The sequence below is a fragment of the Syngnathus acus genome, chromosome 9 (genome assembly GCF_901709675.1).
Source record: "Syngnathus acus chromosome 9, fSynAcu1.2, whole genome shotgun sequence".
Lineage (NCBI taxonomy): Eukaryota > Metazoa > Chordata > Actinopteri > Syngnathiformes > Syngnathidae > Syngnathus > Syngnathus acus.
The window spans coordinates 7,159,913-7,187,734 of record NC_051094.1 but is presented as its reverse complement, the minus strand read 5'-3'; the positions used below and the strand labels follow the sequence as shown (position 1 = coordinate 7,187,734).

The window sequence follows — 27,822 nt, the reverse complement described above, 5'->3', positions numbered from 1 at the left end:
TTTTTAAACTGTATACGCATTCCTGGAAGGCTGTTTTCTATGCACTTTCTGACTGCATTAAAATGTGTTTTTTTTTTTCTTTCATTTCCTTTACACTTATGTGATCACATTTGGACCGCGACGTCCCGTCCTCTCGTGGATGTTGGAGATCTTGAGCGCGATGGCAATGAGAGGACCCAGCGCCACCTGCATTGAGCAACACACAGCTTGGGACCAAAGTTGACAATGTGATCTGAGTCACACCCTTCTACACTTTAATCTACAGAGTCACATGAAGGTGCAGAAATATTATAAAATCTGTTATTTGGAAAGCAGTGTCAAAAGTCATATAGGAAAACACATACAGTACCTGCGTCTCTCTGCTATGTCTCTCAGGGTCTCTCTCAAAGCTCTCTGCATAAATGCGGATAATGGCGCCCATGCCACCACCGCTTCCGCTCATCCGAAACACCAGACGGGATGCGTCACTGAAGACAATTCTCAAACCCTGGGGGGGCGGGGGAGTGCAGTTACTTTTGTTGTCAGGTTTTTCTTATATATATATATATATATATATGGATGGGGGCTTCTTCAATGTGCAACAGCAGCAATCATTCACTAGATGTCACAAGCAGCACACATTCCTTTCTTTATTCCTACCTCTAAATAGGTTTAAAATTTGTAGCGTATATCTACTGGTCAGCCTGTAGGTGGATAAATGGGACTATTTGTCTTAAATGAGTTTGTTCACTTTTTATTTTATTTAGTTATCCTGGCAGGGATGGCTTTCATACTGTTGAAGAAATGTTTAAGAATCCTGAGGGAAGATTAGCTGTCGTCACGGCGATGGGCGATGGGCGGTGGAACGACTGGGAATTTGATGTCACACAATGTTTTCAATAACTTTAAAGCGACATTTTTGTCTCACATGTCCACACTTCCATGGTCAGTTAAAATAGGTTTGTTTATTTGGAACTATCATCCAGAGAGTTTTGTCACGACTCGTCCCCGGTTGCTTTATTATGTCACTATGTTACCATGGTTTCTGTTCGCGTCGCCCCTCCCCTCCTGTGTTACCTCAATCAATGTAATCACAGTCACCTACCTCTTGTTACCTGTCTTGTATTTAAGTCCTGTCTGCCCCTCACTCCCCTTTTGGATCGTGGATGTCGTCTGATGTCTTTTTTGTTTCTTGGTTCCTGTCTTTGTCAGTGCTGTTTCGGTTAGCCAGTTTGTCGGTCGGTCCGTTAAGTTATGTTAGTTTTCCCGTTCTGTTGGTCTTGTTCCCCTCATCCTCCCTTCCAACTACCTTTTCCCTCAATAAACCCTGGTCCGAGCTGCATTTGGTCGCCCAGCTCCATTCCGATCCGTGACATTTTTGCTTTAAGACTCATGGATTGTTTTATAGGTGGCTGTGATGAAGCGTCCAACTGCTGTTGTGGCTGCGTCTGAATCAAATGCTACAACCTATGCCTTAAGGCCCAGCTACTGATATTTAGATGTTCAACAAAAATGTGTTAGCATATATGTGTGTGTCTGTGTGTGTGTGTGTTCTTGTCTCCTGGAGAGCGGAGGCGACAGCTGATATAATTCTGGCCTGGCAGGAATGTGGGTTACAATAACACAGTGAGAGCAACTGGGCACGGAGGGTTTACCAATGAGGTTAAAACCACATTTTGGAGAAACTGTTACTGTGGTACCACTTTGTTCTCATCAGCAGCATGATTGACGCTCTCCTTGTTGCTCTATAAAACTGTCGCACAAAGTGGCAGGGTGTTGGTATGCGTGTTTGGGGCCAACTGCTAGTATGCACAAAGCAGAGTACAGTGCGTGTGTGTATGTGTCAGGCATGTGGCAGGGTGGGGCAAGTGTCAGCGCCAGACGTTTTAGAAGAGCCCCAATGGAAGTCAGCTGGGAAAACTTTAGATGGAGGACAGGGGAGCATACAGGAAGTGCGCACAAAGTCAGACTTCGCTAAGTGTGTGTATGTGTGTCTGTTTATGGTTTAAAATGGAAACTCCACCATCTTATCCAAACATGGATCTCCTCAGATGAAGCAGAGTAGGGGTGGTCTGTCTCCAAACACAACAACGAGCAGGAAGAGCCAACCTTACCACAAAGTCACATCACAATTTTGTATGATTAAAATGATTGCACTTTCAATGCAAATAAACAGCTTCAACAGCTGAGCTTCAAAAAAAGTGGTGAGCTGTGATTGGTTGTGGCCTGAGCAATTGTGATGTCATTTTCAGTTGACAGTAAGAGGCAAAATGGCCACCCCTGGGATGGATGAAGATTTGCTGCTTAATTTATATTCTAAGAGAAATTAGAGGAACAATATGAAGTTGGACAGTGCTGTTTTTTTGGAAAAAGCTAATTTGAATAATATTCTACGATCAGGTCATACAGACAGAAAATGATTGTCATTTCCAATGTCACATGATCAGCGCTCACCTGGTTTCTTACTACCGTTCCATCCACCGGGTCGATGTACTCAAAATTATCGGCCCGCTCCACATTGTACATGTGATCGCCTACAGCAAACTTCTGGCTGCTGAACGCTTTGTCCAAGATGACCGACTGCAGATCCCTCATCAGGTAGAAAGCGGCACGGGGCTCGAGGCCTTCATAGTCAAACCTGACACAAACGAGAATATTTGTGACTTCAAATTTTCTTTCTAATTCCTTTCATCTGAAAAGGGACTAAAAGAGTAGGCAGGAACAGAAACATCAAATTATTCCGAAAGCAGCATTTCTCTACATGAGCATAAAATAGTTTTGCAGTGGAATATTTTCAGTCTAAGGATTTTTTTTTCCACCGCAGTGCCATCTATAGGCTTTACGAGCGCACTACCTGACCAAGGCCACTGTCTTTTTTGATGTGTACCAAGTGTGGGAACACAAAAAGCTGCTGCAGCACCAATCGTCAACGGGAACATTTACTCTCATTAGTTTCTCTGCCGCTCACTGGGGAGACGTTAAAGCAAGAGCAACTGGGAGGCCGACTGGAGGAGAAGAAAGAGGAGTGGACAAAGGTGATCGCTGAGGAGCTATGTTTTGCTTCATCCATACAAGGGATGATGACTTGCAGTCCAACAGACTTGCTTGTGAGGCACAAATGTGAAGTAAATATTTTAAGACGTGATAACTCTGAACAAATGTCGCGTTTACCTGCAGAAGTAGTTGCGTCCAAACTTGGCCCAGTGCTCTCGGACTATCTGCTCCACGCTCTGTTTTTTAGCGGCCATGATAGACAGCCACATCAACACTGACCATAAACCATCTTTTTCACGAATGTGGTCCGAACCTGGCAAAGAAAATACAACATCCTGATGACAATCTTTAAATTCAGTGCTTCCATCTTGTATACAATATTTGCAGGAAAACATAAAAACACAAGGCTATGGAGTAACCAGTCAACCAGAATCCTAATGGGTGCTGCTGTTTTGGTTAGCAGCAGAGTTCAATGGTAAACACTTTAACATATAAGTGTGAACACTCAATGTTATGCAATGAAATAATTGGTCATTAGTCTGTTCCTGATAATATAAACGTAGGTGTCTACTTGAGGGAAGTGACTATTTTAAAGAAATACATAAGCTTAGCATTTTGATTTCCAGGACTCACGTCAATGATGGTCATTATAAGACAGAAGGGCTCGTCTGGAATTTGAACCCGAGACCTCTCACACCCGAAGCGAGAATAATACCCCGAGATGCACACACATGCACACGCTATGCTAACACCCTTCATTGGGGAGCTATTACGCTGCCTCACGTGGACAGCTGCACACTTTCTGTTAGGAACACACTGACATTTTAACAAGAACCAATGTGCGAGCAACACTTCCCTAAAAGGGCGTGGAGCGGAAAAGGACCACATGAAAAAAAAAGACGAATCTCTCGTACACTTGGCATAACCCGCTCCCTCCCTCTCTTGTTGATCCTGAGCGTCTGTGACTGACATCTGTTGGGAAAGTGACAGTCGCCAGTGTAATCCCAGTCTTGCTGTCTGTCTGCCTTTGTCTGGGATCACATAATTCATCAGATCCTATTATCACATGACAACAACCCAAGAGACTTCTTTGGGGTCATAAAATGTACCACAACACATGATGATAATTATAAATGATATTTCCAAAGCTGCAATGACAGCGAGTTCGCAAAAAGGGAAAGTCACGTCCAGTTGAGATGATTTACTGCAAAGCTCCCCTTTGAGCTGTTTGGCCTTAAAAGGACAGACAAGCTCCTCTGAGTGCTCCTTTCACTTCTCTCCTCCCAGCAGTCGAGTTTGCACTTTGCTACACACTCGCGCACCCCTTCACTTTCCCCTGTCGTCTCTAAGAAACAGAGTTGGAGGCAGGTAGACACGGCAAATGTGCTTGTGTGCCTCAGCGGGCCTTGTCTGCGTGTTGGAGTCATTCAAAAGGAGCTACCGTCTCCTTTTATAGCAGAAGAATGGGGATTATTTACACAGGCAGCCTGGGTCACGGCCACAACATCTATTAGGCGGCAGTCAGGATGCATTCATCCGCCGGAGAATGACCGTGTGTTCAAGAGAAAATACAGAAGAGGGAAAGAGTTGTTAGGGCTTTTTAGTTGGCCTTCTTCTCAATCGCTAAAAGACAAATTGTACTCTGAGGCGAGAGTCTTGGAACATGTTGGAATATCAGTAATGAAGCAAAAGACATGGACGTCCATTGGAAATCTTTCCTGCCAAAATAAGCAGGGCTAGCAAATAAGTTGCTCAATGTGTCCTCACAAATATCAAGTGGCAAATTGTGTGACAATAAAATCCTCCTAAATTCACATGAGATTTTTTTTTTTCACAGGAAAAAGGTTTCTGTGCTCTGCAACTGCAACGACACTAAAAATGATGTTGGAGAAACAGCTTGGTCAGCTAATATTAAAATTAGGCCAATGCTGTACTGATTACTCAATTAATTTGTGTACAAAAAAATGTAACAATCTTGTGGGAACTGGCTCCTCTGTTTTATATTAAATCATGTGAAAATTATTCTCATAAAAAAACGTTGATTAAACATGTTAAATGAATCACAAAAATATGTCAGTTCTCAAATTATTAACTTTTTACGGGAAAAAAAATCTGATTAAATTCCTGTGAGAACAGAGTTCTCTGATTGCAATAGGTGACATAACACACTCCACAAACTGCTGCATTTTCCCACAAAACAGGAATTCAGACAATTTCAAGTAACTCCAGAGTGCCCAGTGCAGTTGTTCTTTATTATGTCACTATGTTACCATGGTTTCTGTTGGCGTCGCCCCTCCCCTCCTGTGTTACCTCAATCAATGTAATCACAGTCACCTATCCCTTGTTACCTGTCTTGTATTTAAGTCCTCTCTGCCCCTCACTCCCCTTTCAGATTGTGGATGTCGTTCTTGTTTCTTGGTTCCTGTTTTTCTGTTCTGTCTGTTCGCTAACCCCGTCTGTCGGTCAGTCCTGTTGTTTTGTTAGGAAGATATGTTAGTTTGCCGGTTCTGTTGGTTTGTTCCCCTCATCCTTCCTTCCAACTACCTTTTCCCTCAATACACCCTAGTCCAAGCTGCATTTGGTCGCCCTGCTCCATTCCGATCCTGACACCTTTCCTACTATCTCAAGTGCTTACCACTAAATGAACTTGTTCTCATGTTGGTCAAATAGTAGTATCAATGTCTTAACAAGTGTCGTTGTATCTTGTTTGTGCTTGAGTAGATGCAGTACCTGTCCCGAAACTTTCCTCGCCACAGAGGGAACAACGGCCCGAGTCCATCAGGTTTCCAAAGTACCTCCAACCGGTAGGAGTCTCGTACAGTGCCAGTTTCATGAGTTTGGCTACCCTAAGAAGATTACAATAAAAAACAAATTTAGTTTTTGAAGCATGTGTTTATGTGCCTCTTCTGGCAACCAGCAGCCCTTGCTCGTAAAGTGTTACCGTGAACTTTTAAATGAAGCGCAGCAAATGTTTCATGACGAGCCAAGAGGTTGTCCACTTTAATAAGGTAAATGAACAAAGTCGGTGAACCTTTTAGTTCATGCCGCCTTTGAAAGCGAGCCGCGGTGGAAAGGAGATGAGCAGTTGTGTGTAGGTAGACCGAACTGAGAGTGTATAGTAATACTTTGTCAACAAATTGTGGTCTAAGAGTTTATTTTCTCAAATGTAGACAGGGGCATTTTGGCAGAGGGCCTTTTTGATTTCAAACGTACAGTATTTTTAGAACATTAGTGTGAGACCATCTTTATTACTGCGCAAGGAGCTCACTGGAAAAGACAACGCAGTATTCATTCAAGAGATTGTTTGTGTAAGTACTGCTGTTTTGGTTAGCAATGGAGTTTAAATGGCTTCAGCAGTGAACTTTTGAAACGTTTGTGATGACAATAATGGAAGCCTGGGTTTTGGTTGGACGCCCCTGCCTCTAGGTGGCGGTAATGCTCATTTCAAAGTGTGTGCCAGCTTCTACTCACAATAACCTTTTTCTCTTCCACTCAATCAACTGAATATCTGTCACTGTACAAATGGGCCCCCGATGAGAGATGACTATAATAGTTGAAAGTCATCCTAAAATTTCGAGATACAATATATGGATACACAGTATATTAATCATGCCATGCACAAATAAAGCCCCCAGAGTGCCCAGTGCAGTTGTTTACAAGAGGATGGGATAAATGACCAAATAAGAGTAAACCAGAGTTGTCCTCAGGGATGTGAAAGCTGGAACGGAAAGCCTGACATTCCGCAAAGACAAAAAATATATAATAACCCTAGTTTTCCCATGAGGTTTTGAGGCCCAAAACAGCATGTTTACACCCAACACAAACACAAATGTCCAGGTTATACTAACATCACCACAATCTGCTCAGTACATTCAAAGCAGTAACAAGTAGAGAGGAGGTGAAATATTACCAGCTTTTGGCACGGACTTCATATTTGGCCAAACATAGCATCCAGTGACCTGTGTCCACTGATGAGAGATCAGCTGAGATTTAAAAGCTTTGGTCTGGCATTTGGACAAAAAAGCACCGCATGCTGGAGCTTTACTTGGAAATGGGAGTTCTTGACTCCAATATCGGAAGCCTGATATTAAATTGTGACGAAGCACAACTCTGGTTGAGGTTTAGCAGTTGTTTGTCAAAGATCTTTTTTTGGTTAGATAACCGCTTGGAGGGAATTGTTGCGTTGTTTCAGAAGCACAGTGGTACCTTGACAAACAAGGAACCTGGGCTCTACTATTCCTAGTCTTGTTTTTTTGTCAGATAAATTTGGCCATGAAAAGGAGACACATTTTTTCCAAGAAGGTAGCAGCAGCAAAGTAGAGAATGAGTACAACACTGCAGCCTCCAGAGTAAAGAGGGCTCATCTAACTTAAGCATGTGTGTTTATTTTTGACTTTCCTACTCACGTATCCTCAAACAACCCACAAATTTGTACTTAATCTTCACCGACATTTGATATTGTGAAAATGATGATGAATAACCGCGGCAAGTTGAGTTTTGATCAGCTCAATGTGGCAAATTCAAAGCTGCCATTCCCCATGCACTTTTGTGGAACACTTTTAACAGCCCTAACTTTAGCGATGGCACCCATTCACTAAATGCCCCCTGCTCTACTCTACCCTCAGATAACACGTCATATTTATAGGCTGTGAGTAAAAGTGCATATAGTATATGTGCATGTGAGTGCTGGAAGGGGGTTACATGGTCGCAAATTCAGTGTGAGGTCAGTCGTCATCGGAGAGTCCCTGAAATAAATAACACCAGTCAGTAAGCAAAGCGCTCGTGTGTTGTACCTGTCGAGCGCAGCGCTGGTGGCCATACTCCTGGCGAAGCCCTTAACTCCCAGCTGGCGAAAATAGGGCACAGAGGAGAGGTTGGCGGCCATGATGGCGACAGAGTCCGACGGGTTCACGAAGAAGGCATTCTCTCCCAGGATCATGTAGCGGTCCTGATAGAAATCATAACATATATTTTACCATCTGAATAAAGCTGAGGTGCAACCTGGATTCGCCGCACATTTGCAGGCCGCATTCACTTTCGTTTACACATAGAGACAATTACAACAACATATTTTTTGGAATGTAGAAGGAGTTTGCCAGATAGCGATGACAGTGTTACATAATATCTTACAAACACCCTCGCTAATCACTGGGTCGGTTTTGATCGTGACGGGAGCTCGTATGACATAAATCCCCTGATGATAAGATCTTTTATTCAGGACACAGTGCGCTGACAACTGGACGACTTGGTGGAAAATTTGAGCTACTTATTGCATTTTTGCAGCCTCAGAAACTTTTTTCCCCCGAGATATTTATGAGTATTTTTTTTCAAAGTAATAAAACAATCCCCTCTTTTCCTGTGTACTGAGAAATGCAACAGCTGTATATTTTTTCAAGCAGCAAACACACATTTTTTGATAAACATTCAATGTGTCTCTAATGTTTTATCTTCCCATTTGTCATATTTAAACAGATTTTATTATGTGTCTCTGTGTCTCATGACAATAAATAAATATTACTAACACTCTTCATAGCAATCCATCAGTAAGTCAAAGATTTTCCCATAATCATCCTTCTCTCTCACACAAGCACTGTGACTCCCTAAAAATACAAATTTGGTGGAGACGCCAATGTAGCCTTCCAGACGAGTGTGTGTGGGTGGCCGTTTTAGCAGGAGCAAACAAATCATTTTAAACCACTTTGTTTCTTAAGAGGTGGCAGTGAGTCTGCGTAGTACCAAACAGCTGTTAGAGTGCCCACTATCTTGCCACACCGCTTATCACCCTCTATACTGTAGCCGTTAGCATTTAGCAGCTAGTTGACCCAATCTCACCCCATCTGCGTCAAAGGCAGCGCCCAAGCCAAAGTCGCCTCCTTTCATGGCATCCACCAACGAAGAGGCATACGTCAAGTTCGGCTCGGGGGGCCGGCCCCCGAAGTCCTCCATGGGAACGCAGTTGACGGCGGAGTTAGCGGGGGCCCCAAGCTCATCGCATAGGATTCTACGGACATAAGGGCCCATCACTGTAACAGCAGAGGAGATGCCGTTAACGCTGACAAGATGCTCAGTTGGCTTTTATCACAAGATGATGATGACGGTGGTCTCACCTCCATTCATAGCGTCGATGCATATCTTCAGCTGCCCTGGTCCTGTCAGAAGACTTTTGATGGCGCTGAAGTCAAAGATGTTTCGTAGGAGTTGGAGGTACACCTCCACAGAATCCACAATCTCCACTGGAAGCACAGTCAGGTTTTATACAAAGGCATGCTCAATTACTGTACTTTTTACGATAAGTATAATTCTATAACTGCATATCATGACAAGTGTACCTCGAAAAGGTTTGAACTTATTCTCCAGGTCAAAGTCTTGTCGTCCCAGTCTGGACAGATCAATGCGGAGGTCAGGGCAGATGGCGTACTCTTCGAGTGTGCGGCTCACCTGATGGATCCTTTCCATCACCGTGTCTGGAGATGGGCCTGTGGCACGAACCCAAAAGCAACCAAGGAGCAAAGGTTCTTACAAAAACGAGAGTCTAAACAAGAGGTTGTTTGCCTGGCTATATTCCTTCCACACCTCCGTTAGCCACGTTAAATTTGATGCCAAAGTCTCCTCCGGGACCTCCGGGGTTGTGACTGGCCGTGAGGATGATCCCACCGATGGCTTTGATCTTCCTGATGATGCAGGAGACAGCAGGGGTGGACAGGAGGCCATTGTGGCCGATTACCAGGCGACCGATCTGCACATCACAGGTACAAGACCCACATGGATGTTTCTCCAAAAACAGCGGTGTGTCATCAACCACCTTAGAAATAAATACTGAGATGGTAAATCCAATTCCACCAAAATAATTAATGTATCAAATTCGATTTTTCCATTTGTTTGTCTATCACGTCTTCATTCGGAAAAGTACAATGAGTAACCATTTGATTCATCCAGAAGTCATTTGTTACCATCAACACAATTTGAAGGGCGCGTCCGAGCTATAGTCACCACATATAAAATGTTAGCTTCTCCTCATGCCAAGTGGAGCCTCAATAACACAACAGAGGGAGCCACACTATTTATAATTGTCTGCGGCATATAACCCGGTAATGGCATCAGCATCCTATAATAGGCGTTTCCTCACCAGAGAGGCATTTGTGGTCCTTCGCATGCATAATGCGTATGTTAAAGGAAGATATGCGGCACAATGTCGGGACCATCTTGACTCCTGTCCTCTCAAAAGCTCGACCAAAGAGAGAGAGAGAGATGAAGAGGAACAAGACCGGAAAATAGAGCAGGATGGATGAAAGTGCTGATAAGACTGACACTCAGAGACATTTGGCACCAAAACAAAATCAGATTCCCTTCAGATGTTCCCTTGGAGGCGCTCCAAAGCAATTATGAAGATGTCAGAGTGGAGCAGTGGGGATTTTCTCGCTCACTTCCAGCTTTCATTCTTTGGAGAGCTGTCAAGTTTCCTCGTGTTAACACAAATAATTACTTAATCGGATTCTTTCCATGTGTCAAAAGTGATGCAGCGATTGTAACACTGGAGTCGGATTAACAAGCAACTGACTCGGGCTACCCATTTTGCAACTCCAATTCAAATGCAATGGGACTTGGACTGTGGAGTGAGCCAACTTGTATTTTTTTTTTTTAATACAAACAGTCACTGTCAATTTTTTCCCTTTGTGCCTCAAACTGAGTTTTTTCGTATTTATATTTGCACACAAACATCGCAGCCAGCAACAAATGCGGTCAGAGCAGTTAACAACGCACACCATGAAACTTTGACTCAAAAACTCGACTATATTTTTTATATGTTGACACTTCTAAAGTCACTACCTTCCAGGAAATCCCAAAAACACCATCTTGACAAACACCGTCACCATCATTCAAGTTATGACACTGTAGAAATGCTGTTTCTCACCAACATTAACACCATACCAACCCAAAAATATTGCTCACTTGTATATTTAATATACTACAAAATTGCTGATTTATTCCGCTGTCATCGATTAAAAAACTTCAACGCCATCCGATCACAACAAAGTGCGCTCACCGGGCCAGCCGAAAAGCCGATAGGCCTGATACTTTAAAAAAACAAATGATTGGTTACATCATCTTCCAAATCAAATATCTAACTGATCCCTAGCTGCCCTCAGCATTTGAGAGCGGAGAGTAGGGCTTGATTTTTCACAAAGCCTAATTTTATACGCTTGATACAATTTCAACTTTGTGTTTTTAAAGTTTTAAATTTAAGATTGGTTTGCAAACTAAAAAAAAAAGTTTATTGGGAAATCTGGCTGCGGGTTCCGATTCCAAAACCGCCCCCTCCCAAACTCACCCCGTTGGCGGCCGCCATCTGGACGATCACCTCGATCGCCGCCCGGCTCAGGTAGCGTCCGTCGCTGCCCACCACCATGGTGCAGCCCTGCCTGTCCCGGAGGTCAATAGAGGACAGGACGCTCTGGATGTAGTTCTGGAGGTAGTTCTTCTTGCCCTCGAACACGGTCGTCTTCCTCCGGAGTCCGTTGGTACCGGGCCGCTGGTCATCGAAGGGGGTGGTTTGGACCGTCACCACCGGGATCGGGCTGGTCTCCATCGTCGAAACGGGAGAGGGTCCAACAGTAAAAAAACAGCCGGAGAAGCGGAAAGCGCTAGGCACGGAGACCTCGTCACCGGAGAGCTGCTACATCCCTCGGAACAGAGTCAGCGTGACAGCTCCCCTCTCTTCCTAATAAGCATGAACAACTGACACTAGAGGGGGGAAACAGAGCACTGGGAGGGTCCAGATCACAAATAAAAATAGACTCTGACTGATGGCACTGGACAGTTGGGACTGTACCAAAGAAAGACAGTGAAAAAAAACTATGCTTGAATACTCAATTGTATACAGTTTTATAAGTTATAGAAAGTGATATTAAGCCTTTTTTTTACAACCTTTGATCAAGTCGCTTATCTTAAATCTTTTAAACATACTTTAAAACATGCGCTTGATATTGCTATGTAACCGAATACTTTAATTTAGTGTTTTTCTTCAATTAAAAAAAAAGTTGCGCAGCAACATTTGGTCAATAGCGGCATCCTGTGGGCAGAATGGGGAAAATCTTCACTTACGCCCTACTACTGTATTCTTGTGACTGACTAAGCTGTCCTTCCATAATAAAGATGACATTCATTTCACTAATATAACTATTTTACTTCATATTAGAACAGAGGTAGAGAGAAAGATTCCTTTGATTGATGAAACACAATTAAAACCAAACTATTTTTGCTCTTTAATTTTTGTACTCGAGTACAATTCAGTCTGCCCCTTTTTACTTTTATTCAGGTAGAGTATTCAAGTATTCGTACTTGCACTTCAGTAGAGTACTCAAGAGTGTGAGTACTTTTGACAATTCTACAGACATAACGAAGCAGCAACACAAAACTATTTTCACAGCAGTAATATTTATTTAGAGGGATAATTATAAACAACAGTCGTTCGGTACATTAAGCCTCAACTAATCAGTAGAGCACATCAAGAAAGCAAATTTTCAATTTTAAACACCAGATGCCAGCTCAACACTTTGTAGATAAACCATTGTATTGTTGAAGTCAAATAAATACATGTAGAATAATGTTACAGCAACAATATTGATAAATATACACTACCAGTCAAACGTTTTGAAACAGTTTCATGTTTTTACTTGAAAGTTGTCTTCAAACTTTTGAACTGGCAGTGTACTTCCAGTTGGTCAAGATGGCAGTGCTTGAATTTTATTTATTTTATTTTATTTTACAAAGTAGATGATAGCCTCCTTGATGTAAAACGTTTGGGTAATACTGTCCAAAGAAACATAGAAATTCTTTACTCAACATAAATATCATGCAGTTCAATTATTTCTTTAAGAAATGAGAAACACGTGCCTTAAGTAATGACACAAAAGATCACACCAACATAATAATATTAACAACCACACCTCAGCACTGTGGGTATGAACGTCTTAGTTGTTCACTGATGAAAGGGGTGACACTCAGCATGGCAGGGGGTCCAAAATGAGTTCTTGGGTTCTGCAGGAGTGTGGGGACCAAGGGGGCCACATGGTTTGACATTAAGCGTGGGTAAGCAAGGGGATACTGATGTGGACCCCCATTGGTGGGAGCCGGTTTACTCATGATCGAGTCTATGCTGAAGGAGCACTTGCCCTGCACGCCCCTCATGGACTTGGTGTTTTCGGTAGTTCTGACCTCTTTTGGTCCAGTGGACTCGCTCCGAGATTGCGGCAAAAGGTGATAAGACGAGGGAGAAGGCATCATGACGCCGTCCTGCAGCGGCGCATAGCCCACAGCGGTCGCGGTGACGCGCCCCTGCACCGGGTACGGTTGTCCGAAAGGCCGGCAGCAGAACACGAGTCCTTCCTTCCCGAACTCGGGTGGATTTCTCTTGAACCGCTTCCTGCGCCTTAGGAAGCTGCCATTGTCGAACATGTCCTCCGAGGCCGGGTCCAGGGACCAGTAGTTGCCCTTGCCGGGGTTGCCCGGCTCCCTGGGGATCTTAACGAAGCAGTCGTTGAGCGACAAGTTGTGGCGAATGGAATTCTGCCAAGCCGGGAATTTGTCTCGGTAGTAGGGGAACTTGTTGCTGATGAAGTCGCAGATGCCGCTCAGGGTGAGCTTCTTCAGGGGGCTCTGTAGGATGGCCATGGTGATGAGAGCAATGTAGGAGTAAGGGGGCTTCACCAGGCTCCCCCCACCGGCCTTCCCGGAGCAGAAGCCGCTCTCGCTTTCCGTCCCCGAAGAGTCGGCCCCGGAGCCCAGGTCGGCGGGCTCCGGGTCATCCTCACCCACGATGTCGATCTCATCCTCTGCCAGAGGCAACTCGGTGTGTGGGGAAGATTCAAAATCACCGGAAAGTGTCATGGCAAAAATCACAAAGGTTGAAAATTCCCCCCCGCAAATGAAGCACGACGCGCCGTGCGTAAAAACCCAAACCACTCGCGCGTTAAAGTGCATGTGCTCGCTCGTCCACCTCAGCTTTGACCTGGGGGAAGAAGCTTTATAAGCTGGGAGGCTTTTGCTCAGCAGGGTAGACCCACCCGGGTTGGGGGTCCGTTGGGCCTATCACAAGATCCCCTTACCGCAGCGGGGGCCAAAGGAGAGCGAACAGGTGGGGGGAGTCAAACTACTCATGCACACGTTAGATCATATTTAAATCTCGATGTATTTCCAAATGGGACTCTGCTAAGTAGTAATTACAGGCAAAGATTTGAAGCGTCATTTGGAACTATACATGAGCATTATTTAATTGCAAAATAGTAATGCTCCCCGTGATTTTTTTGCTTTTAGCATTATCGTTAATTGCCATTATTATGCAGTGATTTATACATAATTCACATTAGCAAGAAATGTAGACTACAATATATTGAATCTAGATGGTAAAACTTACTATTTCCCCCCCCAAATATATCAGATAAGTGAATTTATTAGTAATAATGCATGTATATTTAATGCAGTCCTATTTAATAAAGAAATTAATATTGGCTATATGAACTAACGTGGTACACATAATTATATAACAATATGTTGCTTGGCCATCCTGGCTCAAAACAAAACTTTAAATAGTTTTTTTTCCTTCAATATAAATAAGAGCACTATGCATAACATTGCAAACATGTTCAATATAGTTTTCGTTGTAAGAATGAGCCACTTATACAGTTCTATATAGTGTACAGTATGTGCATTATTGCAAAAAACAAAACACTTAAAGGATTTTTAAATATGGATGGATGGTTTACTTTTCCAAACGTCCATTGGCAAAAAGGCAGATGGGAGGAGAGTGTGTCGGATGTTGAGTATTGTGAAACCTTGTTAGTAACACCACGCCTTGTTGAAAGGTTGCCATCTTGGTGGACTCGCCCTCCCACCCCACTCCCCTGTGGGTTCGTTTAGTTTGCCACCTCGGGATGGCCACAGGGGGGCGTGACCATGAAAATGGCCGTGGTGGGACGTCCCGCCGGGCAGTGCAGAAAAGAGCCAATGGCCGCTATTAACGAGGCCAATCAGCATCAGAATCGAATAGGAAACGGCCCAGCTACACGGTGCCGCTCGGCTCGACCCAGGGCTTGGTTGGGGGGAATTTACAACCCGACCTGAATAAAGCAGGAGCCATCATCAAAGCAAAGTGAGCGGATATGTGCTTAAAAAACAAAACACAAACAAAAACGATATCTCCATTGCAAATTAGCAGTGCTGGGAAAACTCCACCCACTTCCTCACCTGAACTGAGCGCGTTAGTGTATGTGTGCACATGTGAGACAGGGCTAATGGTGCTCACATGACAGCAACACGGCAACTTTAAACGGCACCAAATATCAAGTATGGCGTGCACAGACTTAATTTAATGCAAAAGCAGCAACACGTCAGCACAGACCTGTTAATCATTCATGTTCTGAATGAAAAGTAAAGAACAAGTTCACTTCTGCACATGGGTACGCTTTATTTCCTTTTTAGTGCAGGTATACAAGTTACGGCATTAAAATAGACAATGGCATGAATTAAATATAAACTATTTTAGGATTGAAACAAAAATTAAATATGAACTATTTTAGGATTAAAACAAATCACAAAAAATATGTTTATGCACAAGGAAAAACTAATGCAAACTATTCTGTTTTGTGTAGATAAACATATACATAAAATAACAATTTTCATGTTTGTCATGTGAAAAACAATAAAATAGTCCTTAAAATGGTCATGTATGTCATGTGAAAAACAATAAAATAGTCCTTATAAATATTCATTTTGTGTGAAAGAAAACAACTGAGTAAATATGCTAAATCAAATTGTTTGTTTATTGTGAGGATAAACAATAGTTGCAGATGCATGACTTTCATTGCACAGTGAAATTCCCAATGTCAATTAAAAATACGGTCTTGTAACCTGTTACTTGTAACTTGTATTGCATACCCCATGAGCATAGTACATTTGTAATATAAACATCAGCATAATCAGATGCCACTTTTCAAAGTAAAATGTCTGGAGTCTCTGGACTTTGCATTACCATTAGCTAACCTCTGGTATCCTTCATTATATTCCGTGCCTACATGACGCTCAATCAATCTCTTGATTGACCAAAATCAGAAGACTGGCTGTAGAATTGGCTGCTTTCCAGGAGAAGCACTTCAAATTATTTGTGTCTTTGTAGCACAGTGGAGATGAACTGTTGTTGGAGAATATCTTTGTCCAAGTTCCTCCCTGATAGTCAGCACAGACAGAAATCGTCATCACGCTAGTGCTTTTACCACTATTTCTAATCGGTGATATTAGTTATCGACTAAGCACCATTCTATTAGTCATTAAAAAAGGCAAAGGTTTTATAAGAAGTCATGTGAATGACCCCCCCCCCCCCCCCCCCCCCCGGATCCTTCTTGTTAGTTCCAAAGACTCATGCTTCAATGACCATGTTATACATTAGCTGGATTTAGTGAACATTACCAAGGGAACATGTGTGAAAAGCAATGTGATAGTGTGTGTGTTTGGGTACGTGTTGTTTCTCTACCTATAAAGACCAGCCGGTTGATCCGCGGCTGCTCCTCCCAAAGCTGGGGAGTCTCATTCAGCTCATACAGTTCGTGGACCCCCTGCAGCATAAATTGGTGTGCTTTGGCTGCCAGCGACACCATTCCCTAGAAACACGCACGACACATGTTACTGGTGACAGATTAACCCACGGCCAAAGAAAGGGGCTCGGGACTGATGAATACAAATAAGGGCGCGGGTTATTGATGGCTGCCTGCCACTGAGGCAACTATTTTGTTTTACTGTACCTTTAAGCGGATGACAGTCATGGGTTGCCCCTCTTTGTTCCTCAGCGTCTTTTCCCAGAGGAGATCCTGCAAAATGTGTGGAAGAAGAAAAGAAAGGCTTTACTTTCTCAAAGAGGCGCATTGTGAGCGAGATAATTGGGGAACGGGAATGGGGAGGCAAAGCAGAGGATCACAACATGTGTTTGTACCTGAATGAAAACATTCAGAGCATCTTCTGAAAGACTTCCCGCCACTTCAAAAGTCACTGTTAAAATACTCTGACAACAGGAGAGGATTCATTTGAAAAACAAAGGACAACTTTTCTGCTTCATTCAATGACACTAGCCACAATAATAGGTACATCATGAGATCATGAGCAAGAGACAGATCACAAATTTTGCTGAGAGAAAAAAATAAATAAACAAATAAAAAATGTATGGTATTTTTTCCAGCTCATACAAGCAGAATTTGAGAATAATGAAGTTGTTCCAACAAATGTAACATTTTGATGATAAGTTATAGAAGCATGTGAAATACAAAATACAACACATTACACATTTTCTTTTTTAACAGAAGACAGTGGAATAAAAAAACCATTAAGACGGTTAAACAAAAGACACCCCGGATGATGACAATGTTAACGACCATGCTGAAAAGCACAACTCCACTTGGCACCTCTCTTCTTCAGCTTACAAACAATAGTGCAAAATAGCCCACCCTGCTCTCATCCCTCATTTCTCACCCTCCTCTCGAAACTTCCTCGTGGCATTAAAGGGGCACTTTGCAGATATTTGCTGTTTTTGTGTCAAAGTGTTAAGGTTACACACTTCCTTGTCATTTGGTATAACAACAGCAAAACAGTCTTCTCATTTACATGAAAAGAGCAACAGGCTGAGGAGGGGGGATGGCATTTGTGTTGGGGGATTACTTGACGGAGGGTTTGGCTTCATGCGGGAAAAGGCAACGTGAAGAAAACAGACGACAATGGTGGTATTTACACACACAAACGCGTCTCATCTGCATCCATCCTGTGGTAAAACTTAATGGGCATCAAACAATAGAAGGCAAATTGAGGTGATGAGCAATTTAGGCTCATTTCTAAAGAAAACACCTGATGAAAAAGGCCTTAGAAATACATTTGGAATATGACAAATTTGATATTGAATGGTAGACTTGAATATCGTCTACTACTGTAAAAAGATAAAATTCGCTCCAACTTTTAACACTCTTAATATGTCGTGCATGACTCAAAGTGGTTCTATGTGTAAGATAACAGAAAAAACAACAACATCAAAAGCTTCCAAGTTGATCACCACCCCAAAGAAAAAAAAGCAGGGGAGGGAGTTTACACCATGGTGTCGCCGCCCGAGGGGATGCGAGGCACAAGTTTTTGGGCCCCCAGGTGAATGCATTCCCTTAATCTTGCAGGAAATGATGTGTCAAAAGAAATTAGCAAACAAAACACAAAGGCCAAGGGAGTGAAGAAAAAAATATAAGGTGGGAGAGTGAGACAATACCTTGTCAAGATGAGGTCTGCTTGGTTTCACAAGGTGCAGCTTCTCTACAAGACTGTCAAGAGGAGAAATAGAATTCAATGTGATCTTTTCAGATCTTGAGATCTTACATTTATTACAGGTACAGTAGGAGCGTGACTCTGAGATCCTCCAATGCGCTCAACAAAACTGCAGATATTCATCTTTTGCTGTCATCCATTCATACAATCCCATTTTTATCAGTCAAACTGGCACTGCCTTGGCTATTTGTTTGCATGACAACAGTTTTTTCCCACAATGTGTCCAAAAGTGGAAGCAAACAAGAGCATAAAAGTTTCCATGGAAACGCCGTAAACAGTCTGAAAACAAAGCATTAGCAGGATCTGCGTGGGCATTTCTAATTGTTGATCGTAAAACGGACACAAAAGGGCGTCCGCCGTTGCGAGTACCAATACCTTCGAAATAAGGCTGATATCGGCACCGATAAGATATCTGGAATCGGTACTCGCCCATCCTGAGCCAACCCAATACAATTTCCTCCCTTTTAATATAAACACTGTGCGTATGTAAACTGCCTCTAAAGATTACAAGGAATCATTCTTGGTTTATGTCCCCCATCCTGCGGTATAATCAATGCTTAACAACACCACCGCTCAATGGACTTGTGAAAACTTTAGAAATGGCAATTAAAGCCTACAAAATGTTCACTGCAGCCACCAAACAAACTCGGCCTATTGTTCCCCCCCTCCCAGTCCAGCTGACCTCACAAGGAGGCTAAATGTTGTGCCCAGCGGTTTGAGCCTGATGCGCTGTTAGTTAGTGCCACACAAGCGGAGCGGCAGGGGGGCCCGCTTCAAACAGCCAGCGTGGGCTCTGGGGAGGGGAGGAGCCCCCCTCTTTCTCCGACTCTCAAAGGCGAGGGGGAAAGGAGCTATCTGTTGGGACAAGGGGGACTCCTCGGGAGCCGGCGGACACACACGGCTCTAATCCTCTGCAGCTGGCCTCACACACACTGAGCGAGGGCATGTAAGAGAGCTTTAACGCCGTGGCCCGTTTCATTCACATGAAGGGATGAACACTCACTCTATTCATGACAATGACATTCTAACAGAGGGGAGAAGGGGGACACAATATGATGACCACCCTGGGGTGGGCTGGGGGGCGCACAATAAAAGAGTCTGTTAATTAAAAAGAAACACGGCGAGCAACACTGTCAAAGACTGTTGGCTACACGTTTCGGATGGACGGCTAACAAAAGCCCGTCGAGGCAGAACACTGCTATCGCCGTAAGCTAGCGACCGGTGCAATAACAAATAACACGGGAGTTTACGCTCACCAGACACACCTGCAAATCAAATTAAAGAGGATTGAAAAATCTGACTTTACCAAAAATTTGACAATTTAGTAGTTTTATTTTCTGTAAAATGTTGGCTTCTTCTTTTCATATTCATTTTATGAATGACCAAAATGTATTCGTATAAAAGTTAACACTTATTCTTGTGTATGATGAGTTTATTCTTGTAAGGTGTGTATGGTAAAACTCACTTTGCTCCATCATTACAGTCAAAAGCATGAAGGTCAAGAACTTCTGAGAGGGACACCCTATGGAAGAAAATCAAATTAAGACTTTTTTGTGGCATTTTCTCATCCCTTTAGAGACACTGTGGGTTAAGCCTAAGGCAGAAATGAAAACCTTTGTTGCCTGAAAGTTACGCGAAAATATATCGATATATTTTTCTGATTAACCCCTCGCTGCGTGGCCCCTTTTATCTTCTTGCCCTTGAGTGAACTTTGGTGGTGGGGGTGGACAAACACACACACTCCCAAAGCTTTGATAGACGCTGCTTGTGTCAGCCAGGTGCTACCTGGGTCCAATAACAAGCCAACAGAGTCTTGCACACCCAATCCCCGTTGGCAGGAAGACCCCGGGTCAAGGAGAGCAAAGCATCCTGGGTAACCGGACACCCGTGCATGTCTGCAGCGCTTTGTGAATGTTTTCATCATGTGAGTGTGCGTGAGGAGGAAGAGGAGGCAGGCCCTCTGACGCAATGTCACGCCTACGCCCCTTCATCTTTGATATGAAGATCTGAGCAGGGGCAGCATGTAGAGTTCATCCGCCACACTTTATAAACAAAGCAAAGAGGGCGGCCCGCAGAGACGCTTTACAATCTCACGATAAAAATAAGACCCCGCTGTGAGCGCGACAGCGCTAACTACCTTGATCTTTGGGTTTCCAGGATCTTCGCCACACCGTTTATTGACCTGGGGGTGGGAGCAGCAATTGTTATTCCTTCTACCACCACATCCATCATTTTCAACATGTCCCCACATCATGGTGAAGAACACAAAGATCTTACCTGACTGCATCTCGGAGTTGAACAAGTTCCGTCTCCTTTACCAGATCAGTCTTGTTGATAATTGTCAGGTCTGCGAGTGCAATCTGCCTACAAAAGATACAAAATACAAGATTTACTAGTACAGCAAAATTATTAGGCTAGAATTACACTGCAGGTCTTGCTGAGCTTTTGTGACATCAAGTCCAACAAATTGTTCAAACTCTCAAGATGGGTGGTGAGAATCCCACTCATTATCACAAAATATATAAAGTTGTCTATTTAGGATATAAAAGCATTCATTAACATAAAAAAAATCTAACCTTTCTGCCTCATTCACAAGTCCATCAGGTTTTTCCTCTGTTAGATGCTACAAAAAAAGAAGCGGACTAGTAGGTATATATGTCATATATACATTTCTGCAAGCCAAAGGAAATGTAACAAAATACATTGAAAAGTGTTTTGTGTGTTGCAATAGTTGGGTCAAAAGACTTTGGATATTTGGATATTCTGCAGAGCATATGAAGGGAGAGCTGTGTTGCAATGATTGCTTCCCTGGAAGTTCTCCTCACCGGCCTCCTCCACCAAAGTTGTCACTTGGGCAGGCTCGACACCTTTGCAATAGAGCCCATTATGCAGGTGTCACTTGTCCTGTTCTTTCTAAATGCCCTTGGGAGCGTAGGATGTGTGTGTCTTTATGTGATACTGCTATTGTGTGCTATCTATTGCTCCGCACTTGCAAACTTTGAATTTTGTGGGTTTAGCATCTTTAATCAGGCTTAAAAGTGACACTCTATTTGAATGCGCATGATAAGTATTGCATTAGAAACAGGCGTGTTTTCCATCTTGAAATAAAAACGGGTGTGTGAGGTGATGTTTTATGTTTCATTAAGGGCGATGTGGTGATTCTATTTAAAAAAATGATATGCTTTAACTTTGAGGAAAAAAGCAGTTAGCATACCTTAATAACTGAATGAGCTGATGATTGATTGATTTTCATTTAACAAAACATTTTTTTATCTTGATCTCTTTGATAATCAATTATTTACATTTATTCTAATGAATGGAAACACACTGAAGGCATTAAATCAATGAAAATCTCATTTTAGGAGAGATTTGTGGATAAAGTTGCACATATAATCCCTATCACATATTTACAGAATATCCCAATTCTTGTGATTTACATTAAAGCCTTTCTTCAATGAATGTTCATGCAATAGCATACCTGGAGTCCATACTTGGCGTCAATGACGGTCACAATGCCTGAGACAAACAAGATGACGAGGCGTAAAAAAAAAATCTGACAATTTGTGCACATTGGTAAATTGCATGCAGCCTTTTGGTGTTTTGACTTCAAGTCTGTTGTGTTGACGAGAGACAGAGGGAGACGTTTTTCAACAAATTTGACATTTGGTCAACTGCCCTGAAACAACACAGCGAACAGCTGAGCATTGGCGTCATATACACAGACACAAGCAAACATAATATGTCATCCCCACAAACGTGCTTGGTACCATTTGGGTACACATTAGCCACTCCCTGCAATAATGTTTTGAAATTACTTTTTCATGCACAACCTTTCACTTTCAGAGTTGAATGTCTTACATTTAGGACTTTCTTAAAAAAGTTGCACACAATGTTCTTTTAATTTGTGTGAAAACTAAGAATGTTTAAAAAAAAATCTGTGCTTTGACTGAATTCTAAGCCTTAATATCAGAAATACTAGTTTGAATGTAATTTAGTGTTGGGAACACTAATATTTCTTTTAAGATGCAACTTATATGGAGCCATCAACGACTGGCAGCTAAGATGAGATGAGATGAACTCACTTACCATCCAGATAGATGTCACTGCCGAGCTCTGCGTCGACCCAAAACATGGAAGCCACGGCACCTGGATGACAAATGAAATCTTATGTTCAGATGTGAAACAGATCCTACAAATGAGCTAATTTCAACAAGACAAAATTATGTTCAGCACAAAATTAAATTATGGCACTTTGAGCTACAAACAAAAGAGTATTATTTAAGAAAAAAAAGACATTCAGCACTTGAGTTTCAAGCCAGTTCTTAGAGGCAGATGTCATTATCCAAGGCTTTTGATTGTTTATCTTTAGCTCAGCTGCTACGCATATCTTGCTCCCATCTTCCTATCCAAGAAGTCATCATAGGTCTCTTTGTTACTGTGGCAGCCACATCTTGTTCGCATAATGCACTTTTGTCAAGGTGCCAGATTGGAATAGAGAGCAATTGTAACTATTTGATGGCCGTGTAATGAAAACAAAGTGTTTGAGTGACACGTTTCGTGCAAGTCATCCGACCCTTCTCTTGATGGAGGGGCGACCCCTCCCCTAAAGTTGCCGTTATGATTGACAGCAGCGGCAGGGCCAAGGGCAGTAGATAACAAGCTTGTCTGCTCTAATAACATGTCAAAAGGATTGAAGATGGGGATGTGTCCACCCTCCCTGACACCTCCTATCACTTCAGCACAAGGCCCAGTTGGTGCTAGACTTATATACACATAATTGAAAAGGTCAAATTTCGACAGTTCAGCTCCAGTTCAAGTCAGCAAAGGTCCAATTACAGGATGGGTCTCTTATAATATTATTATCATTATATCATCATTATTATTACAGCTTGACCAATCATGTGCGTCTGTGGGGGGCTATTGAGAGTGACTTTTCCTCCAAGGTCCACTCGGAAGTCACCCCCCACCCAACCCAAAATAATAATGGCAATTATTGTTACCTGGGTCAGCAAGTCCCGTGGTTTCTAAGAGGATATAGTCAAACTTGCCCTTCTTCTCCATCAGGTTCTCGATGGCTTTGAGCCCATTGTCCCTGAAAATGAAAATGTAAACTGTAGCAAGAGCCAAAGAAATGTATGAAAAAAATCAATAACTTGGCACAGAATCTCAACAATGGACACACTTGACAGAGCAGCAGAGGCAGCCATTCCTCAGCTCTAGCCACTCCTCGTAAAGTTCTCCAGCATGGCTCACGGCGAGGGACTTCTCAAGTGCGCTTCCTGTAAGAGAGTGAACGCAGTTCACGAATGAGGGAAAAGGAATGTCATAAGGTAACTTGGAACATGAGCAAAAAAAAGAGACAAAAATACATTGCATAAGTCATGCAAAATGCTTTTCAAACAGACTGAATAAATCCACTAAATACTGTAACTCGATAAAATACAAATGGAAATTCAGTTAATTGGACCCAGAAGACTTTTGAAAGAGTTTTTTTTTTTTTAATGATTTTGATCACAACTGTGAATAATGTTTTGCATTTACCCTTGGCCATCATAGGTGCAGCTATGCTGCCCTCCGGTGGAAAACTACTAAACCGGGAACCCCGAGTCAGCATTATCAACCCGAGCTTTACCTTCACCGAATTCATTCAGTATGACTGCAATCCGCTTGTTGTGTTGTTCTGTTAAGATGTAATTCAAGAGGGTGGTCTTTCCAGCTCCTACAAAAGAACAGACAAATGCTAAGCTTGGTTTGAAAAACAGTAATCGGGTTGCAAAATTATTATTTTTCTAAACCTGGAACTCTACAATGGGAGTTTATGGGAATTAAGTAGCAAAAATATAATTTACAATATTTGTGAAAATTGTTCACCCCTCTGCTCTTGTTTTGATAAAGTGACTGCGTGGACAGAAATAGAATGCACGATGCAGGTGCATGCCTTACCAAGATAGCCAGTGATGATGGTGACAGGGATCTGCTCTGCAGGTGTACCAGACTGCACGTCAATTGGCACCAATTCTGGGCAATCGTCCTCATCCTCCATCCCGTTCAAACCATTGAGCAACAGACAGAATGATCTATTGAATCAACACAAAGACAATACACTCACTAGATCCTTCATTGATACACAACATGAGACGCAGTAACACAAGTAACTGGCCTTTTTTCACAATTTATTATCTTAACTTCTAATTGTCAGTGAGATTAATGGAACTGCACTGACTGTATCAATATGAAGGAAGATATTTTGGTTTGATTATTTAGCCGCATAAGAAAGGAAATCTATCTATCTATCTATCTATCTATCTATCTATCTATCTATCTATCTATCTATCTATCTATCTATCTATCTATCTATCTATCTATCTATCTATCTATCTGTCTGTCTGTCTGTCTGTCTGTCTGTCTGTCTGTCTGTCTGTCTGTCTGTCTGTCGTGGGGTAAATCAAAGATTATAATAATCAAAAAGATTCTAGGTTTTAATAATATTCAGCCTTTTATTTATTCGATAAGCTAGCATGAGTCATTCCTTCATCCCTCTCGAATTTACAATGACTGCACACTAGCTACTCTTCTATCAGTTTACAAAGCAAGGCAAAACGATTACCTGATGCAGCACTGATCACACCGGCAATCGGAGTTACTACTATTTTTACTAGAAATGTGTCGGAGCGTGTGACGTCAGGAGGTAACAGTGTACAGCGTGGTTGACAGTCCGGCTAATAATGTCACCAAAGATGGAGGTTCCTATTTGGTTAAAAAGACAAAAATAACGTATACAGAGGGAAAAAATACCCAACACCCGCTGAGTCATACAGAAATCCAAACAGTAATAAAACAAAAACTAATAAAAAGTAGTGGCTCTGTCTGCTCAGTTTACAGGTTGTGGCAGTGTGCAGTACGTTTAAGAGTCCGGCTCACACAACGAAAGAAGGTCCGGGTGATAAAACCAAGCTAAAAACGTCAAGAATAATGCGTTATAAAGGTAAATAAAAAAATGACCTTCATTGAGAACATTTTACATATATACACACACACATATGTGTATGTAAAATTTATATTTTATATATGTACATGATGGATGTAATAACTAATAATAACCACAAGAGGGCCCTAATAGACCTTTTTTTGTTAACTCCGCGGTTTAAAAATTAAATATATAAACATTTAAACTACATTTGTGTAAAATTGATAGATGACGTCTTTGCCCATTTAAATATTTAAATGTAGTCAAGTAATTATTAAACAAAAATTCTCAAACTACTACTACTTACATACGGCTATAGACGACACACATAATTTCTTTTTAATGCATATAAATTCAAGTTGTAGTACTGGTTAGCACGTCCCGCCCACAGTTCAGAGGTTGCGGGTTCGATTCCGGCTCTCGCGCCTGCCTTTTTGTTTTCTGGCACGTTCTCGCCCGGACAGGAAGTAGAACACGAACTCGTACTTCCGGACTCTAGAATCAAGAAGCGCGCGCATTCTGACGACGGCAGAGCTTTTCTTGTAGTGCGGAGGCGGTGCCTCAGTGACAGCTGGGGCGGGTGAAGAGAAGCCGCGGGCAGGCAGAACTCAGCCCAACACACCGAAGACAACCGACCGGCAGCGGTTGAGCAGCATCCCCCCCCTCTTTTTCGGACTTTCGACCTCCGGTCTCCCATGGCATCTGTGACCAGTGCGGAGCGACGGGCTTTTGCTTTGAAAATCAACAGGTAAAAACAAAACAAAAAACCCCCAACAATAACTCTTTTATGGTTTTGTCTAACTGTTTTGACCAATTGTTACGGGGAACAGTCAGCCTCATGTTCAAATGGAAACAGGTTACTGCTACATCGGCTTTGTTCTCTCTTTTCGACTCGACTTTATTAAAATTGACTCCATGCGTTACTACTGTATTCCGGTGAATAGATCCACGCACTACCATTATATCCTGTGGTGTGCCACACAAGTGATTATGCTGTAATCTATATGAGAAGGCATGTGCTCATAGTTCCTGCAGGTGTAGAGGAAGTTACTACTGTACATGGAAGTCCATTGTGTCTTATGCTCAACGCTAACTCATTAAAAGAGCCTAACGGGAGCTTCCTGTGAATAACTGTCAATGCATGTGACGCTTCCCTGTTTTTGTTGTGAGGCACGTGATGGTTTTTAAGTTGTGTTTTCCAACCTTTATTGAGCCACATATTTATCCAGAATATGGATGCACAGATGAATGAATGTACATCTTGTCATACAGTGGGAAATTATTTACTTCCACTCCCTGTGACTATAAATTGCTTCATTCATTCCTTTTCTATCCAGTTTATTGGTCATGGGAGTGCTGAAACCTATTCCAGCTGACTTGAGTTGAGAAACAGTGTGCACCCTGAATTGGTCGCCTCCCAATCGTTGGTCACGTAGACTCTAGAGACAAACAACCATGCATAACTAAGGAGTCTTTCTAGTTTCGCAATCTACATACGTATCAAACCCTGCCATTGAATTACTCAACTAAGTAAATGTTTCAAAATACACCTAATTACAAAAACGTGTCACTGGATGAACTGTTTGCCGAATTATGATGTCCCGCAAGGAGGGATGTTTCTGCTGCACTCACCACATGCACAGAGTAAGTGTTTTATATTGTTTTCATGGTGGCAATTTTGACAAAAGCGTGCCACAGAGTTATTATGTCAGCATTTAATTGATCAGTGAATTATGCATTCATCTAAATGGGAAAAAAATCCAGCATAGGAACGTTTGCCTCTATGAATGTGTCCAGTTTGGTGCTGATCCCAATTATGATTGTTCAGCCTTGGCAGAGGTTTGCACATTCCACTTTTGCAACGTAGTCGTCCAATGTGAGAGATGCAGAGTAAGCAAAGTGCTTACTGTAACATTTTTCAATCCTGTGCATTGTCCCTATTCGCCCTTTTGCCATTTGAACCTTCAACTCCAACCCCCTTCAAATGAGGGTCAAACTAGATCTGTGACACAATAATTGAACAAATGTTATTGTGAGCATGTGTTGGTTATTTTTTTACAATACCAGTTCCTGTGGTATTCAGTTGTAGAATTGAATCCAAATAGCAAATAGTCCCCATATCACATGCCACTGTTTTCATCTTTATGTCAAATCCTTTATCCATTCCAAAGGGAATGTTGCACTGTGATTTTTTTTTTTTCTTTCATAATCCATGACACATCAAGGATGTTGCTTTGCTGTGCAGCGCTGAGCTCAGCTGCATGGGGATGTAGGATTTTTGGGCTGCTGTCTGAATCCACTGATGAGCCAGCAGAGCAGCTGCTTGCAGGGTGCCGTGAGGCCCAAGGACGCACGCCAATGATATGCTCATTGATAGTGACATGATCTCCCTCATTGCAATTAAATAAGTAATTGTCAGTATAGGGACATTTTGTTTATGCGAAGAATTGTGCTGTTTTATGCTAAAAGTAAAAACAAAAAAATGCACTGCACAGGAATGGACATTTGGCCTTCAATGTGCAGAAAATGTTTGAACA

The 27,822-nt window shown here is 42.4% G+C and overlaps 4 protein-coding genes across 4 annotated transcripts in view; 1 reads left to right on the top strand and 3 right to left on the bottom strand.

Annotated features, from left to right (window-relative positions):
* Positions 1-42: 42 nt before the first annotated feature.
* Positions 43-11,706, bottom strand: pgm5 (phosphoglucomutase 5). The gene is made up of 11 exons (XM_037259284.1): positions 11,303-11,706; positions 9,547-9,709; positions 9,303-9,449; positions 9,081-9,206; positions 8,806-8,996; positions 7,767-7,921; positions 5,704-5,819; positions 3,151-3,286; positions 2,434-2,617; positions 350-487; positions 43-186 (listed from the first exon to the last, which is right to left on the bottom strand). The coding sequence occupies exons 1-11, from the start codon at positions 11,558-11,560 to the stop codon at positions 97-99; spliced, it is 1,704 nt and encodes a 567-aa protein (XP_037115179.1). The 5' UTR covers positions 11,561-11,706; the 3' UTR covers positions 43-96.
* A 683-nt stretch (positions 11,707-12,389) lies between these two features.
* Positions 12,390-14,040, bottom strand: foxd5 (forkhead box D5). Its single transcript, XM_037259711.1, has one exon. It carries the CDS (start codon positions 13,951-13,953, stop codon positions 12,922-12,924), a length of 1,032 nt encoding a protein of 343 aa, XP_037115606.1. The 5' UTR covers positions 13,954-14,040; the 3' UTR covers positions 12,390-12,921.
* Positions 14,041-15,768: 1,728 nt separating this feature from the next.
* On the bottom strand, positions 15,769-25,054 carry cbwd (COBW domain containing). The gene is made up of 16 exons (XM_037259442.1): positions 24,926-25,054; positions 24,262-24,395; positions 23,951-24,037; positions 23,501-23,597; positions 23,319-23,410; positions 22,405-22,464; positions 21,797-21,834; positions 20,895-20,941; positions 20,596-20,682; positions 20,456-20,500; positions 19,784-19,840; positions 18,263-18,314; positions 16,955-17,023; positions 16,767-16,832; positions 16,499-16,625; positions 15,769-16,194 (listed from the first exon to the last, which is right to left on the bottom strand). The coding sequence occupies exons 2-16, from the start codon at positions 24,359-24,361 to the stop codon at positions 16,127-16,129; spliced, it is 1,092 nt and encodes a 363-aa protein (XP_037115337.1). The 5' UTR covers positions 24,362-24,395; positions 24,926-25,054; the 3' UTR covers positions 15,769-16,126.
* An 831-nt stretch (positions 25,055-25,885) lies between these two features.
* The window catches only part of dock8 (dedicator of cytokinesis 8), a 40,976-nt gene continuing 39,039 nt past the window's right edge, over positions 25,886-27,822 (top strand). The window contains exon 1 of the mRNA XM_037259758.1: positions 25,886-26,033. Coding sequence (XP_037115653.1) covers positions 25,981-26,033 — 53 coding nt within the window. The 5' untranslated portion in view covers positions 25,886-25,980. The remainder of the gene's footprint in view (positions 26,034-27,822) is intronic.